Source organism: Pelophylax lessonae, assembly GCF_965119305.1.
Source record: "Pelophylax lessonae genome assembly, chromosome: 1".
In the NCBI taxonomy this organism is placed as follows: Eukaryota; Metazoa; Chordata; class Amphibia; order Anura; family Ranidae; genus Pelophylax; species Pelophylax lessonae.
The window spans coordinates 858,376,810-858,393,611 of record NC_138768.1 but is presented as its reverse complement, the minus strand read 5'-3'; the positions used below and the strand labels follow the sequence as shown (position 1 = coordinate 858,393,611).

The 16,802-nt window shown below is 43.9% G+C and overlaps 1 protein-coding gene across 1 annotated transcript in view; it reads right to left on the bottom strand.

The window, feature by feature from the left end:
* LOC309543726 (uncharacterized protein) overlaps positions 1 to 16,802 on the bottom strand; it is a gene marked incomplete at its 3' end in the record, with an annotated part of 98,282 nt that overhangs the window by 47,806 nt on the left and 33,674 nt on the right. The window contains exons 2-3 of the mRNA XM_082242983.1: positions 2,539 to 2,856; positions 347 to 487 (exon numbers count right to left, since the gene is read on the bottom strand). Of these exons, the coding sequence (XP_082099109.1) occupies positions 347 to 487; positions 2,539 to 2,856 (459 nt within the window). The remainder of the gene's footprint in view (positions 1 to 346; positions 488 to 2,538; positions 2,857 to 16,802) is intronic.

The following is a 16,802-nucleotide window of genomic DNA, read 5'->3' as shown; positions in this document are numbered from 1 at the left end:
TTTTACCAGTTTCAAACTGCTGCACTGTGCTTTGGCCACAGTGCTGGTGTACCCTCGGTTTTTGTGTGGGTAATCTGCAGTTTCCCATAGACTCTATTTGGTTGCACATTTTTGGGGTGCTTTTCTGAAAGTGCGCCAAAAGTCTAGCATGCTGCATCTTTGGTTCGCTTTTAGAAAACACGCCAAAAAAGCGCATCCTAATAGAAGGTCTATGAGAAACCATTAGTTAACCATGCAAAAAACTGTGGGTACAGCCAAACCACAATGCACCGGGGTGAAGCCGGCTTAACTGAAAATAGTAAACTGTTTCAGTTACTGTAGATGGGAAGATTCATTGTTAACTCACCACACTTTGTCAGAAACCAGAAAATCCCAACTACGAAGGCAAGGACAAAGGGAACCAGAGGCAAGACAGCAGAGACAAAGAGTTTAAACCGGGATGGAGAATCATCTTGTGTTTCGTTTTCTGGAGAAGTTTGTTCTGGGGCTTCAAAAGAAAAAATAATGAAAATTCAGCTCATCCACAGGTTATTCCAGTTAAGTTTCTATGCAGGTCTTTGACAATTGGTTTTGTTTTCTGTGTGCAAGACATCTGTATGCTCTTCTTGCATTTATGTAGTTTTTTTTTATCAGTTAATCATAAAATGATGAAAAAACACAACCCTTCCTCAACCTAAACACACCCTCAGACTAAGAAATGACTAAACATTTCTCCCATGCATGCACCTTTTTTCACAAAATCTGATCATAACAAAATCTAGGGGACGTGAAATGACAGAAAGAAAATCCGCACACCCAGATAGTGACAGACAGAGGCTACAAAGACCTGACATTCCTCAACGCCTTTGTTCAGGCCCCTAGCCGCCGCCTGTCCTTCTCAACACCCTAAACTTTCCCAACCTTGCTTAGAATGTTGTGCACCACCACCTCAACAGGAAGGACTTTTTTCAGAGAGGAAACCTAACACCGTGCATTCCACATGAATGAATGGACTACTACATGGACTAAAAGTGTCTAGAAATTAAAATACCAATGAGTCTGGAAAGCCCCATATGACCACTCCGCATAACACATGCGGGAAAGAGATACCCAGAGGTTCACTCACCCGCTTATAGACTTCTATATTGAAGGGGCGCTAAAGCAAGAAACGGTCCATCGTTTGCTCCACACCACCACATTCCACTCTTGGACAACCGCGGTTCTTCACAGAGCAAAGCTTTAGGTTGCCCTACACATAGAGGCTACCATAGAGTGAACGCCAGGCCAAACCCCAAAACTTTTTAAATGGATTCTCTCCAGATTAATAATTTGCAGCCTCTCTCATAACAGGGTCTGGGCAATCCCTTAAGTCCAGTGGCTTGCTAAAAGAAGATTTAACAACCCTCCTATCCAGGGCCTTCCTAGGAAGAGACTTAATTTCCTCCACCGTTACTCACCACTACCAAAACATTTTCAGGCATGGGGCAACGTAAGCTGGGAGCTTACCATGTTGGACCCTCAGGCTTTTTACTGGTCCACTGCAGAAAAGGCCTAAACCTGGACTAAAAAATACCAACCCACCCAGATGGTTCCTCTGCCAGTATGTTACCAAAATTATGCTTCAAAAACATCAGAGAAAATAATACCACCGGGTTGACCATACTTAGGCCACCCATTCGCCTGAAAAGGTAAGTTACAGACCTCTTAACGATGTTCAATCTGTTCCCCCATAACAGTTGGAAGAAACAGCTGTAGATTCTCGCATAGAAAGACACTGGCAAAAGGCACAGACGAAGCTGACATACAGAAATACCAGGATCGGGTAAGTTTTAATCAGATCAATCCTTTCCCTGTAAGAGAGTTTCCATTCCAATCCTTCCAACTGGCAACTTTGGCATCAACATCTTGTAGCCTACTTACCCAACTTGCAAAGCCATATTTGCCGGGACAAAATTTGATACCTAAAACTTTAATTTCCTGTCGGGGCTCTGGGAAGGTGTCCAGAAGCTCAAAGCCTTCGTCTTCCTCTCCCATTCTGAAAACCTCACTCTTCTGATTGAGCTTTAAGTCTGATGCCTCAGTAAACTGTTTTATCACCAAGACCACCTCATCCACCTCCTCTATCCCAGAGATAAAAACAGACATGTCATCAGCATAGGCTAAGACCCTAAGAGGAGGCTCACCAGGAATGCCCAAAAGCACCACACACAACGGTGCGCTCTCTAACCTTTTAATGAGGGGATCGATTGAAAACGTTTATAGCAGAGGACTCAAAGGACACCCCTGATGCACACCCAAGCCAACCTCAAAGGATTGTCCAATGTTCGCAAGAATGAAGCTTTCAGCCCCTCTAGACAAGGTCTTAAGCCAATCAATAAAGCCCCCTCATTAGTCTAAACTCCTCTTGTGCAAAGACTGATGTGAATGGCTCAGTGTTCTCTGTACACCACTGCAGAGAATACATCTGGGAAATGAAAACCTCCACAGACCTGTCAGAATGTGTAACTTATGACAAATATGTAATCAACTATGTTTACTGATATATTTTAACAGACTCACCAATTATACTAATGTTGAAATCCAAGTCATGAATAACTGAAACATGATCTTCAACACGCAATATCCTAATTTTATAGCTTAACCCATCAGTCTCAGACAGATTCTTCAGCATAATGGTGCAGTTCTCTTGGTTGAAGTAAAGACGACCATAATAGCCATTTCTTCCCTCGAGAAACACGTGGTGGGACCCAATGAGTTCACCTTCACTGTAGACATCAAAAACCAAATCTTGGTTAGAATTACATAACTCTGGCACTGGCAAGTGAAGATCGGAACCAAACTGACTGCTTATATTTTGCATTTCCAAAGACACGAAACCTGGGGACGAAAGAAAAAAACAGTATAAAAATCAATAGTATTTCTAAAACAAAAAAACTCCAATAAATGTTTAAAATTGAAAAAAAAAAGCCTAAAAAAATTAGTAAAAGATAAATTCTATGTGAAATATGCAATTCGAATAAATATCTGAATAAAGTGAAGTCTAAATCTCCATAATCTAACAATATTTCACAGTTCATTCCACCACCATTATATATGAAAGAACTCACCCTTTCAAGTTAAAGCGGAGTTAAACCAAAAAGTGGAAGCTCCGCTTATCTGTCGTCGTTGTCGTCCCCCCCCCTCCGGTGCCACATTTGCCACCTTTCGGTGGGGGCGCGATTCCTGTTTTTGACAGGTCCCCGTCCCCACTCTAGTCAGACCTTGCTGTGGCGAGGTCTATCAGAAGTTCAGCCCCCTCCTCCTTCCACGCCGCTGGGCCATTCAAAAAGTGCAGTGCCCTTTGCACATGCGCAGTAGGGAATCGACTGCCAGTTTCCCCTATAGCTTTGGTGGCGGCAGCACCCAAAAGCCAATGGAAACATTGGATGGCGTGCTGACATCGTTGCATTCTAGGACAGGTAAGTGTCCTAATAATGAAAGTCAGCAGCTACAGTATGTGTACTCTAGAGCTTCTCAAAAAAGAGGGAATCCAAAGACTGGTCCCTGCAATAGAAAACTCTGAATACTTACCTCTCAAGTGGGTGGCGAGTTCAATCTCTGCTGTGTAGTTATTTTTTTTTTTTTTTTCCAAAAAGTTTATTGAAGAAACATGGTACAACAATAACAAAACATTGCAGTGTGAGCATTGAAATAAGTACAGTAGGTAATGTTCATGTACATACATGTAGTAACACTTGAGACATATCAAGAGGGAATAATAAAATTGCAGATTACAGCTTCCAAAATAAGATAGAGTGAAGGTGGGGGAGGGGTAGAGGGGAAAAACATATTACCCTTATGACCAGCATATGGGGGGGGGGGGGGGGGGAGGGGGGGAAGGAGAGGATCAAAATCTGACATTACAAAAGCTGGATATTTCAAATGATGTAACACTGAAAAGGGTAAGCAGTCAGTTTATGGTATTACAGTAACCAAATAATAGAAGAGCAATCAATGCAGAGATACATCAGTCAATTTTTGAAAATCAGAAGAGTTACGAAAAGAGATCCAATCTTTCCAGATATTCGAATAGCGGGAAGGATTATCCTGAGCGGTGGCAATCAATTCCTCCATTTCGGAAATTCGTTCGATTTGGAGCAACCAATTTTGCAAAGAGGGGATTTTAGAGGTACCCCAAAGTCTTGGGATACACATCTTAGCTGCATTAATCATTATCATGGATAATGATCTAAAATATTTAGGTGGTGGAGTAGCAAAATGATGCAGGAGGAAATGAGCTGGTAGCAGATCTATTGTTTGCTTCGTAATTTTTTCAATGTGTTGACGAACCACGTTCCAGAATGGTTTGATAGACGGACATTCCCACCAAATGTGGATCAAATCTGCATGATGCGCACCACAGCGCCAACAAGAGTCAGGCACTTTATTATCGAACTTATTCAAAAGATGGGGGGTGCGGTACCACTTTGTGAGAATTTTGTAATTATTTTCCTGAATGGACACATTAATTGAGCCTCTGAGGACGTTTCTGTATATTTTTTCCCAGTGGTGATCCTGGATTTCTATGTTTAATGTTTCCCTCCAATCATCACTCAGCCTGTCAAGGTGCACAGGACATGAGTCCCACAAAAGGGCGTGAATTTTGGAAAGTAGGTGCTGTTGTGGGGAAGCTGTAGAGCACAACTTTTCAAACTTCGTGAAGATTGATGGGAGAGATTTAGATTTGTTGAGAAGGGGGGTGATGAAGTGATGTAGTTGTGTGTATTCCCAGAATGATAAGGAATTATTGTGAAGATATTCTTTTAGTTCGGGGTATGGTAACAATTTCCCATTTTGTAATAGGTGAAATATCCTTAAACCCATTGTACAGGGAGTCTTGCAAAGCGAATGACGTGTCTGTCCTGGGGGAAATAGAGGGTTATGTATAATCGGGGTCAAGGGACCAAGTTGTCTAGTTAGAGATTGATCAGCATTAGAGGAATGGAAGCAGCGTAGGGTAGGGCCGATAAGAGGGTGTCGTTTTAGTGAGTTTGTCAGATCAGGATATGGGATCCACGGTAGACACTGTATTGGAAGGTCAGAAAAAGAGTTCTCTAACGCTACCCAATCTTTATTTTGTATTTGTGTGTGCCAGTCAACCACACGGAGGAGGTGCGACGCTCTATAGTAAAGAAGGAAGTCAGGGATTCCCATACCCCCTTTTGATTTGGGTCTCGTTAGCGTGGTATATTTTATGCGTGGGGATTTATGTTGCCAAATAAATGCTCTAGTTGCTTTTTTGATGGATAAGAAAAAACTAGCGGGGAGTTGGATGGGAATGGTTTGAAACAGATAAAGTATGCGAGGTAGAATATTCATTTTAACTATGGCAGCTCTGCCAAACCAAGAAAAATGTGCTTGATGCCACTTATTGAGATCTTGAAGAATTGATTGTGATTTGGTTAAGTGATTCAGTTTATATAGATCTTTTAGTTTGTGTGGGATTTCAATCCCTAAATAGGTGATGGCGTTTGGTTTCCATGTGAAGGGAAATGATTGTTTGCACTGGGTAACTTGTGAGTCAGTAAGAGAAATATTCAAAGCTTCACATTTCGATTTATTAATCTTGAAGTTAGCAATATATTGGAAGATTTGAAGTTCTTTTTGTAAATTTGGGAGGGAGATAGCCGGATTAGAGAGAAATACCAGAATATCATCGGCGTATGCCGCTAATTTGTAGTGTCGCGAGGGGGTTTTGATGCCCGTAATGTCAGGGTTTTTCCTTATTGAATTTAGAAGTGGTTCTAGTGTGAGGATAAATAATAGGGGAGAGAGGGGGCAACCCTGGCGAGTCCCATTGCCAATTGTAAAAGATTTAGAGAGTGAACCATTAATCCGGACCCTAGCAGAAGGGCGAGAGTACAGGGACAACACAAGACCAACCAGCCTGGGTCCCAAGCCTATGGACTCGAGGATTGCTCCTAAATAATCCCAGGCTAGCCTGTCAAATGCCTTTTCAGCATCGAGAGAGAGCATAAAGCCTTTCTGTTTTGTCGATGTGATAAGGTGGTGTATGTTCAAGGCCTTGATTGTGTTGTCCCTGGCCTCCCGCCCCGGAACAAAGCCCACCTGGTCCTTGTTGATTAAGGAAGGTATAAAGTCAATTATTCTATTGGCCAACATTTTAGCAAAAATTTTCAGGTCAACATTAAGTAAGGATATTGGGCGATAGTTTTGTACTAGTGATGGATCTTTCCCTGGTTTCGGGATCACTGAAATGTGAGCCTCCAAAAGACTTGCATGATTCGAATTGCTATTATTTAAATTGTTAAATGTTCGTAAGAATGGTTCCACCAGAATGGTAGAGAACATTCTGTAGTATGCTAGTGAGAAACCATCGGGTCCTGGACTTTTCCCGGGTTTCATTTGTTGTAATACAGTTAGGAATTCTTCTTTTGTAAGCGGACCGTCTATTTTGTCTGATTGTTGTTTTGATAAGGGTTTGAATCCATTATCTCTGATATAATCTTCAACAATTTTGGATCTAGAGCTAGATTTGGGAAACGGGTTCTGTTCAGGGGGAAGATTGTATAATTTTTCATAATATGTAGTGAATTCATGAGCAATGTCCGAATATGAATGTTTTTTTTTCCCAGTCGGGTCAGTAATGTTATGAATAGTATTTTGACTTTTTTGAGTAGCAAGAGCTCTGGCCAGAAACTTCCCGCTCTTATTACTGAACTCATAAAATAGTTTTTTGGAGAGTATCGTTTCTTAATTTTTTTACCAATTATGTCCCGAATTTCACGCCTTATTTCCTCCAACTCTGCTAGATGTGTTTGGGCCAGGGATGATTTGTGGGTGAGCTCCAATTTTTTGGCTCGTGAGTAGAGGTCGGCCAAGGTTTTTTGGGTTAGACGTTTTCTGGTAGCAGCCATCTTGAGTAACGAACCCCTGATCACGCATTTATGCGCTTCCCATGTAGAGGTAGGTCCTATGTCTGGGGTATTATTTAGTAAAAAATAATCTTTAAGTTCTTGGTCTAGTTGTTTCGCGTTCTGGGTGTTCATAATCAATGACGAATCTAACCGCCAGATTTTTTCACATGTACCCTCGTGGGGGATATTTAAAGATAAAGAGATTGCATTATGATCAGATAGGCACATTGGCTCAATCGTGGCATATTCCAGAAGTGGGATATCTTTTTGAGATATAAATAGATAATCTATTCTGGAGTAGCGGTTGTGTGGTGGTGAGAAAAAGGTGTAATCTCTCGTGTCTGGATGCAGGATACGCCAAGTGTCATGTAATGATAAATCTTGTAGTTGGATTTTTATTTGTTTTAATGCCTTAAAGGGCATGGAAGAATGACCAGTTGAGGTGTCCTCTAAGGGATTAAGTGCAACATTGAAGTCGCCACCGCAGATGGTGCAACCCTCTTGAAATGCTGCTAGCGTTGAGGCAATGTGTCTGAAAAAAGTGACTTGGGCAGAGTTTGGACTATAAATGTTGATGAATGTGAAAGGTGTGTTCCATAGTTTCCCTTTGAGGGCCACAAACCTTCCATCTTCATCAATTAGAGAATCTGATATGTCAAGGGAAATGCGTTTTGAGATAAGGATTGAGGTACCTTTTGTTTTTGCAAGACTGTTGGAAGAGTGGAACATCACTGGATATTCTTTAGCTTTCCATGTTGGAACGTGGTCCGTCTTGAAGTGAGTTTCCTGTATAAAGGCAATATCTGCTTTAAGAGAATGTAAATACAATATTAGTTTGGATCTCTTTTCGGGTAGGTTCAAACCTTTGGCATTCAATGAGACAATCTTTAACCTTTTGGAATCATAAGTTTGTGCGTTTTGTAGCATGTTGAGAGAACGTCACACAGTAGATATATTGAGGAGATCAATATTATTTTTTAGGTATACTGAAGCAAAGAAAAGAAAACCGTATGTGTGTTCTTAGATGTATCTATTTTCCGATTAGGGTACTAAGCGGAGGAGGAGGGAGGGGGAGAAAAAGAGGGGGAGGATAGGTAGGGTAGGTGTAACCAACTACAGTGAAGGACCTGCCGACACTGTTCTAGGGGGAAGTCGTTGGTGAGTGTCAGTACAAAAAATTGTACTGTGTGGGTTCGTGGCAAGTATCTGCGGACAAAAATACAAAAAAGAGAAAAAACTAGTTCTGAGTGGCAGAACAAAAACCGTAAGGTATGACTATAGTCATTGAAAAATGCCAACCGACACTCCCTTACCATGCACTAACGATAATTAGAAACCTCATGTAATAACTCTGTGCGGAGATATTCAGAAAAATTGCAAGTTGTAATTTATATTAAATCGGAACAGCCAGGTCAGTGAATATTAAAAATAAGGCCTGTCTTATGTCTAACTTTATGAGAGAAAACCATTCAAGAAAAATATCAACTTGACTCTAAGCCGGAGAACCAGAGAAACCACATGTCAAATAAGAAAGCAATCAAAAACTTATGTGGAATTGTTATATAACAAGAAAATCTGTAACAAAACCTTATATCACATATTACTCTCTCAATTGTTACCTTTCTTCATCCCCTTTCCTTACAGGAATCTAGCGCCATCTAGTGGTCAAACATAGGAAAGTTAACCTATTTCCATAAGAATTAATCTAACCAAAGTTCCATAGTAAGAGTGGTTTAATGCAGGCAGCTGTCTTCCTCATTTTGATGTGGTGGAGTGGCTTCCATCCCATGTTTACCACTATTCAAGAGAGCATTGATGAATATATCATCTCTTGATGAATCATCTAGATGTCTCTTAGAATGCTATCAAACCACATCCGCCTGAGATGGGAATTGTGAGAAATATGGGAAAAAATACAGAGTAATAGGATGCAATGTAGTGAGTACTGTAAATTATCTTTACTGGAGGAGAATAGTGGTAAGAAGTATCGTGTGGATCTTCTGATAGGTCAATGACATTTGGAGGGTACAACATTAGAAAAGGGCAGTCTTAGGAGATGTTAGACGTTATATCTCAAAGTATACGGGGTTTCCTGTGAGCAGGGGAGGTAGGTACACTACCTTGTCTCGGTGGAAATCCCTCACGTGAAGTAGAGGGGCGATAAGGAGATAAGTTACGTCGTTTCGGACTCGTAAAGTTGCTTGATTGGTGCACATCCATTTCTTCAACTTGATGCGGATGAGATGATCTATCAATGTGAGACCAACCTGGGATCTCCAATGGTGGCAAGCCCAGGGTATCACAAAACGCAGCTGTGTCTTCCGGGTATCTCAGCGAAGCGAAACGGCCCCTAGAGCCGGCAAAGAGACAGAATGGAAACTTCCATTTATACGGGATCTCTCTCTCCCTTAACACTGATAATAATGGGCGGAGTTCTTTCCGTTTCTGCAAAGTTATTTGAGAGAGATCCTGGAAGAGCTTTACCTCCACACCTTGAAACAAGATTCTTCCCCTGATCCTTGCATTGTGTAGGATTTCTTCTTTCAGTTTAAAGTTTACAAGGCATCCAATTATATCTCTGGGGGGCTCATTCTCTCTGCCTTTCGGCCGTAATGCTCTGTGTAGCCTCTCTATTTCAATTGGGGTATCCAGGGGTCTCCCCAAGAGATCATTAAAAATTGCTAGTGCGGATCGGGTAAGTTGTGGCGGCTCAATGGATTCTGGCAGGCCTCTTATGCGTATATTATGCCTGCGGCCTCTGTTCTCAAGATCCTCTACGTGTCTCTGTAAGTCTCTCAATTGAGTATTGTGAGACGATAGTTCTCTCTGAGCGTCCAATATTTCAGTGTCATGCCTATCAGTTAGCTCTTCAACCTCCTCCAACCTGGATGACACGTTGTGCATTTCTTTTTTAAGATCCTCTATTGCCGCTGACATTGCCGCTGACAGGGTTTTTTTTATGTCATCCGCAACTTCCTTTAATTCCCTCAAAGACACCGAAGGAGTAGAAGGAAGCTGGAGAGGGGTGTTCGAATTTAATAGGCTGGGTGCAGCTAGATTTGCTTGATCACTGGTTTCTTTTATAGATGACGCAGCCTGTGGTAACACTTGAGCTTGTGTGATTGTGTCATTCAACCCCATCTTGAACATCTCAGGTATATGGGGTGAAGAATGAGCCCCCGGGTCCCTTGGGGATCGAGAGCGGGATGAGGAGTTGGACCGGTCAGATTTGCTCATAGTTTTTGCTGAGTGTAGTGCTGATTTGTATCTATTATAAAGGCAGTATTTGGCACAGATTGATCACATAAGAAGGGGGTCGGTTGGCATTGAAGGGATGTTACATCCTCATGTGTGCAGCAGGGTAAGGTAGCATGGGAGAAACAACTTCAGTTGTGGTCTTACCAGTGTCCGGGTGCCGCTTTTTAGGCGAGTCCGTGGCTATTAGGCCTTCCCCAGCCTTGATCCGGAACGATCTCCCGGCGCTTTAAAACAGTCAGAAAAACCGTTGAGAGGGTCCCCCACAGCTGCTGGGAGCCCCACCTGGTGTGTCTGAGTTGGTGCCAGGCCGGAAGGAGGAGAATTGCGGCGTCCGGATCACGGATCGCGGTCGGTTGCCGCACTCAGGCGAGACCGCGGCTTTTGGGCCTACCTAGGCCTCGGATTAGAATGCGCTCCCGGCGTTTAAAAAGACAAAATAAGCGGTGGAAAAGATCCCCTACCGCTGCGGGAAGCCGGTCCTGGTAAGGATGGACGTGTAACCTGGAGGATGAGAGAGGATTGCAAGGGATTTAGGTTACACTCGGCGGAGCTCTTCTCTCCTGCGTCCGCCACGTTCCGCTGCCGGCCACGCCCCACGTGTAGTTATGATGTATCCTCTGGCAAACGCTTAACATCTGAAGCATAGAGAGGAGTAACACCAATCAGGTGAGTCTGTGTCTAAAATCCAAGGAGCAAGCTGGACCTTGGCTCGCCATCGCAAACAGCATACATGAAGAAATTGGTCGCACACTACCAGGAAATTCATTGAAGAATATCTTTATTGTACATACAAAGGTACAAGGTACAGCAGGATTGATATGGTAATACCATATCCATATCAAACCCTGCTGTATCTTGTATTTTTGTATGTACAATAAAGGTCTTCTTCACTGAATTTCCTGGTAGTGTGCAATCAATTTCTTCATATATGCTGTTTGCGATGGTGAGCCGAGGTCCAGCTTGCTCCTTGGATTTTAGACATAGACTCACCTGATTGGTGTTACTCCTCTCTACGCTTCAGATGTTAAGCGTTTGCCAAGGTCTTCTTCACTGAATTTCCTGGTGGTGTGCGACCAATTTTTTCATAAATGCTTAACATCTGACACGCTTCTGGGAGTGTTGGATTCCTGTTCACCCCTGCTGTGCACAACAGTTCTTCCCACTGCCACCAAGATCATTACAGTTTTGTATGGGCTAGTGGGAGGAACCACAGCGTGAGGCAGGGAAAGCAGGCATTTAACACTCCCAGAAGTATTTCTTGAACACAATGGAGTTTGGCCTCGCCGCCCATCAGATTTCAGGGACCATTCTTTATATTATACCTTTTTAGGAAGCAACAGAATTGCTTTAAATATAAGGATGGTACTATCCACTTCTTTAGGAGATGAAATCTTCTCACAATTTCATATGGCCCTATTCACCATATTCCAAGTAAGCCCTTAGTTTGGCATCACCTAATCACTCCAGCAGTACCCACCAGCAGTACCAGCCAACAGTACCGACCAACATTACCTACTATCAGTACCCACCAGCAGTACCAGCCAACAGTACCGACCAATAGTACCCACTATCAGTACCCACTATCAGTACCCACCAGCAGTCACGGCGTGCTGACGTCACACCTACGCATTTGTCTACGAAGGACGGGCGAGCGGAGCCGTCCGGCCGGCGGCTGTTACCTCCCTTCTACCCACGTATTGTCATCTGATGTTTGTAAGTGCAACCTTTATGTTTTGAATAAATTATCGTTGGATTTTATGCTATGGCTCTCCCCTCCTTATTCCTCGGTTAACCTGCACTACTTCCTGAGCCTTGGTTAGAGGAGTCAAATTGGAATTTAGCCCGACGTTACTCTGAACCCCCGCTCATCTACCACCTGGAGTCGGTAAGAGTACCCATCCTTACTGGTGCCCTCTTGGTTGCATGATCGGGACCCCTTATCTCTACATGCCTATATATTAGTCCATCTGGTAAGCGGACAATCACACTGGGGAGACTATCTGAATTTCCTCTTGCTATATCTGGTAAGGGGTATCTACTCAGTTTGGTGGTGGTTGTCACTCTTTCACTATTCAATTACTACATTCAGCACTGGAATTCCAGTTTCACACATTGCGGGTGTCATTACCTATTGTTTTTGGTTTTACGCTATGGCATTTGCCCTTTTTTTCTTTTTTATATAATACCCATTTCTGGAGATTTGCATCACAAGAGTGCAGGCTTGCTGTTCATCCTTTGAGACCTGGTCGAGTCATCTTATTATATTTTGGCTACAAAATCTGTCACTTCTGGTAAACGGTACCTGCACAGGTCATAACCTATTTGGTGCATCTACTCCTCATTCCATTATCGGTTTACACTATGGTGTTGTTTTCTTTTTTTCATTAATGTTTCACTGAGGAGAATCATATTGGAGTCCTTTGAAGTTTACCGCGTCTCACTTTTGAAGATACCTGCCTTCACCTATTTGGCTCTTTATTGTTTGGAATCTGGTAAGCGGTACCTGCACAAGTGTCATCACTTTATATTTACATTTATGGACACTCATATGGACTGTTTCAATTTTTAGCGCAGCTTGTTTTTTATATAGTACCCACCAGTAGTACCCACCAGCAGCACCCACCACCAGTACCCGCCAGCAGTAAAGAAAATACTTGCACTACTGTCATTCTTTTTTTTAATAAAACAAACATTTAAAACCAATCAATTTCTCACTCAACATGATTATGATTCCAGCATGTATTTCATATAAACGAGGAACTGAGAAGCTCTCTCGCCAGCTAATGGAGACACAACTGGAAACATCTAACCTCCATATAAACTTCAGTGTTGTTAGGAATGGAAAAATGACACACACAAATGGAAGAAGCGCCAGACTAAAAGATAAATGAGCTTTAATGAATGTATTTGTTTGCACTAGAAAAACAGCCACAGCGTTTTGAGGGTCTTTTCCTTATTGCCATGTTAAACAGGTAATAGGCCCCTTTAGTTAACAAAAATCTATTTTTTGTATGATATTAGTGTAAAACACACACACCACACACTTTTAGGATCTCCACCAGTTGAATGGATAGAGGCAAGCACAAGTAAATGCCAGTTTTAAAAATTTTCACCAGTTGGCTAAAAAGAGAAAAACTGAGGTAAAGGCCAGTTCTACAAATGTCCACCAATTGAATAAAAAGAGCTATTTTATTATAACCATTTTCACAAATAAAAAAACAAACACAATAAATGTTTGAAATTATTTGTTACGGAACAGGGCACCCCTGAGCAGGTACCTCCGTTGAAAGATGCTCCTAGTGCTTCCCGAGGGCTCCAAGCACTCCACCAGCCACCGTAAGCACTTCAGACTCCACGAACCGCCGCAGCTTGGTTAGGGTCTTGGCATCTCCTACCCACCCTGGACCAATGACAAGGCTCCAGGTTCCTGTGGGTGAACCTCTCTTTCCCCAGAGAGTGCAGCACGAACAAGCTCTACACAAGCTCTTACAAGAGCTTAGTGATTCTCTAAGGGAGTATGGAAGACCATAGCAATCCCTGCAGCAGATTCCCCCAATAACGAGACAAAGCTCCGAGATGAGGGTAAAACAGGAACAACATTTATTGGAAGAACAGAGCACACTTTTATACAGAAATTGGAACATCCTTTCCCCAACAACCGCTTTCCCATTGGTCAATTGTAAAGTACTTGCAGTTCTCACTAAGTTCCTCTCCAGCATATGCAAAATGAGGGCTTGAAAATGAGTCAACAGGGATTGGTCAGATAGCTTTGACCAATGCAAGGAGACAGAAGCCCCAGGGGGCAATCAATGTACACAACAGTCAGACACAGAACAATGGTTCCCTAACGAGCCCTCAATACACATTACTCTGCGTGTCAATAGACCACCCGTCTCCTCAGAACTTCCTGTAATGCCCATATTAGGAGTTGGCTTCCTGTTCCTTACAGTTTACAGGAATACGTTTTAGCTTCCAGGAGAGGCAAGGCTCCATTAGCCACATGTTTAAAGAAACACAAAAAGACACAAAAATGCATAACTCCCAGTCTACTGAACAGAACCCCTACATTCAACCCATCCCCAGATAGCCTGGATCTGAGCGCTCAACATATCCAAACAGCGCTCAGATGCCACAAACACAGTCAAATTGCCATGGGGTTTACGTTTAGCCTGGGCTGATGAGAGGGTCCATAGTCCCATTGCAGGAGGCGAGCAACCAGGCTTCTCCAACGCCCAGTGGCGAGATTGGTCTCGTCACATTATTCCCTTCCTAATCCATATAAAAAAAATAAATAAAAATCATCTGAAATGTTTGTATAGGTGTTAGGTGTCGAAAATAAAATTCACAAAATGGCTTTGACATGGCTCTAGTAAGTTCAAATGCACATTGCAAATAAATAAAAAAATAAATATATAAAGGAAAACACTGCAAGAAACAGCGAGGGACTGTATGGGCATACAGAAAGTGGCTTAATTGTGCAGTTGATGGTAGTAATGCTGAACTTTGTGGTTAAGGACTGAAGGGGAAGGCAATGAAAGGAGGTTCTTTCCTACTGCTGCTTCTCAGTTCAAATGGCTGGGGTTTATTTATTAAAGGCAAATAGACTGTGCACCTTGCAAGTGCAGTTGCTCTAGTGCTTAGTAAATGAGGTGAAGTATTACTTTGCAAAAAATACCCAATCACATGCAAGGAAAGTAATATTTTCTTTGTCCCAAACAATTGGAATGGCCTTTATGAGGAATACCTCATTCCTTTTACCTGGAGACGTTGAAGTATAAAAGGAGGTGGGGTTTTTACACCAGTGGACAGAGTGGAACTATTACCTTTGGCAGTGGTCTGAATGGTGAGCCCCTCAGCAAGAAGGGTAGACAGCTTAAGAGGTCCATACATGAGAGTAAGCGCATAGCCATAGCCATCACATGTGGAGGTGGATCCTGAATGGTATTGGTTTCCACAGAAGTGGAAATTTTAAACACTGGAGTTACTGGATGTACAGTATATTTTACATATATTTTTTCTGACATTTCTGAAAAAATATAGTGAAGGAGTCACTGAGTCAGGACTTCCTTGCTCAGTCTGATTGCTCCTCCTCCGACCTCGCCGGCTGCCCTTTGCGTACGCGGCTACGCCTACGGAGTTCCGTCAGTGACGTCACGCGGAGCCCCGGGTCTCCTCTCCTCTGACTCTCCGAGTGAGTCACACACAGTGTCACACCACATACTCCTTCCTTCTGCCTGGCCAGCGCCAGCCTGAACCCTGAGGCCAGTCAGGCCAGCACCCTGAGGCCTGAACCCTGAGGCCAGCCAGGCCAGCACCCTGAGGCCTGAACCCTGAGGCCAGCCAGGCCAGCACCCTGAGGCCTGAACCCTGAGGCCAGCCAGGCCATCACCCTGAGGCCTGAACCCTGAGGCCAGCCAGGCCAGCACCCTGAGGCCTGAACCCTGAGGTCAGCCAGGCCAGCACCCTGAGGCCTGAACCCTGAGGCAAGCCTGGCCAGCACCCTGAGGCCTGAACCCTGAGACCAACCAGGCCAGCACCCTGAGGCCTGAACCCTGAGGCCAGCCAGGCCAGCACCCTGAGGCCAGCCAGCATCCTGAGGCTAGCACCCTGAGGCCAGCACTCTGGGGCCACCCAGCACCCTGAGGCCAGCACCCTCAGGCCAGCCAGCACCCTGAGGCCTGTCAGTCCAGCACCCTGAGGCCTGAACCCTGAGGCCAGCCAAGCCAGCACCCTGAGGTCTGAACCCTGAGGCCAGCCAGGCCAGCACCCTGAGGCCAGCCAGGCCAGCACCCTGAGGCCTGAACCCTGAGGCCAGCCATGCCAGCACCCTGAGGCCTGAACCCTGAGGCCAGACAGGCCAAAACCCTGTGGCCTGAATTCTGAGGCCAGCCAGGCCAGCACCCTGAAGCCAGCCAGACCAGCACCCTGAGGCCAGCACCCTGAGGCCAGCCAGACCAGCACCCTGAGGCCAGCATCCTGAGGCCAGCACCCTGAGGCCAGCCAGCCCCCTGAGGCCAACCAGGCCAGCCAGCACCCTGAGGCCAGCCAGCACCCTGAGCCCAGCACAGCACTGATCCTTGACTCAAGAATAAGCCAAGTCTTCAACTCAAGTTGAGTCAATCTTCAGAACTGTAAGTAAATATATAAGGGCAGCTATTACTTGTTTGATGATGGTAAGGGGGCAGGGTGGTTGGAGGGAGGGAGGGGTGGTGGTTGGAGAAGGGGGGGGGGGAGGGGAGGATGGAGGGGGTGGGGGGGCCAGTGGAAAAATAAATCAAATAACCCTAATACCACCCCCTTTGTGTAAAAACACCTTCACTAAAGGGTGGCAAACAGAATCACAAACCATATGTAAAATAAGTGATATCTGTGTCACCTTACATGCACTGGACTGGAGACTCTAATATATTTTCATCAATCAATCAACCATCGATCAAAACCTCAGTACCGCTATCTGGGGCTTTAATAAATATCTCCAGATAGGTGTCAGGAATCTAAATTTGTTCCGTATGAATATTAAAGAAAAAATGTAAAAAATACTATCTAATTAGACAAGTGTCTAATCTGTGGCTAGAATTTAAGTACCTTTGGCTGTTTGTAGAAAATGATCTTTTAGGGTTCAAAGTGTGTCGTAAGGTTAAACACCTT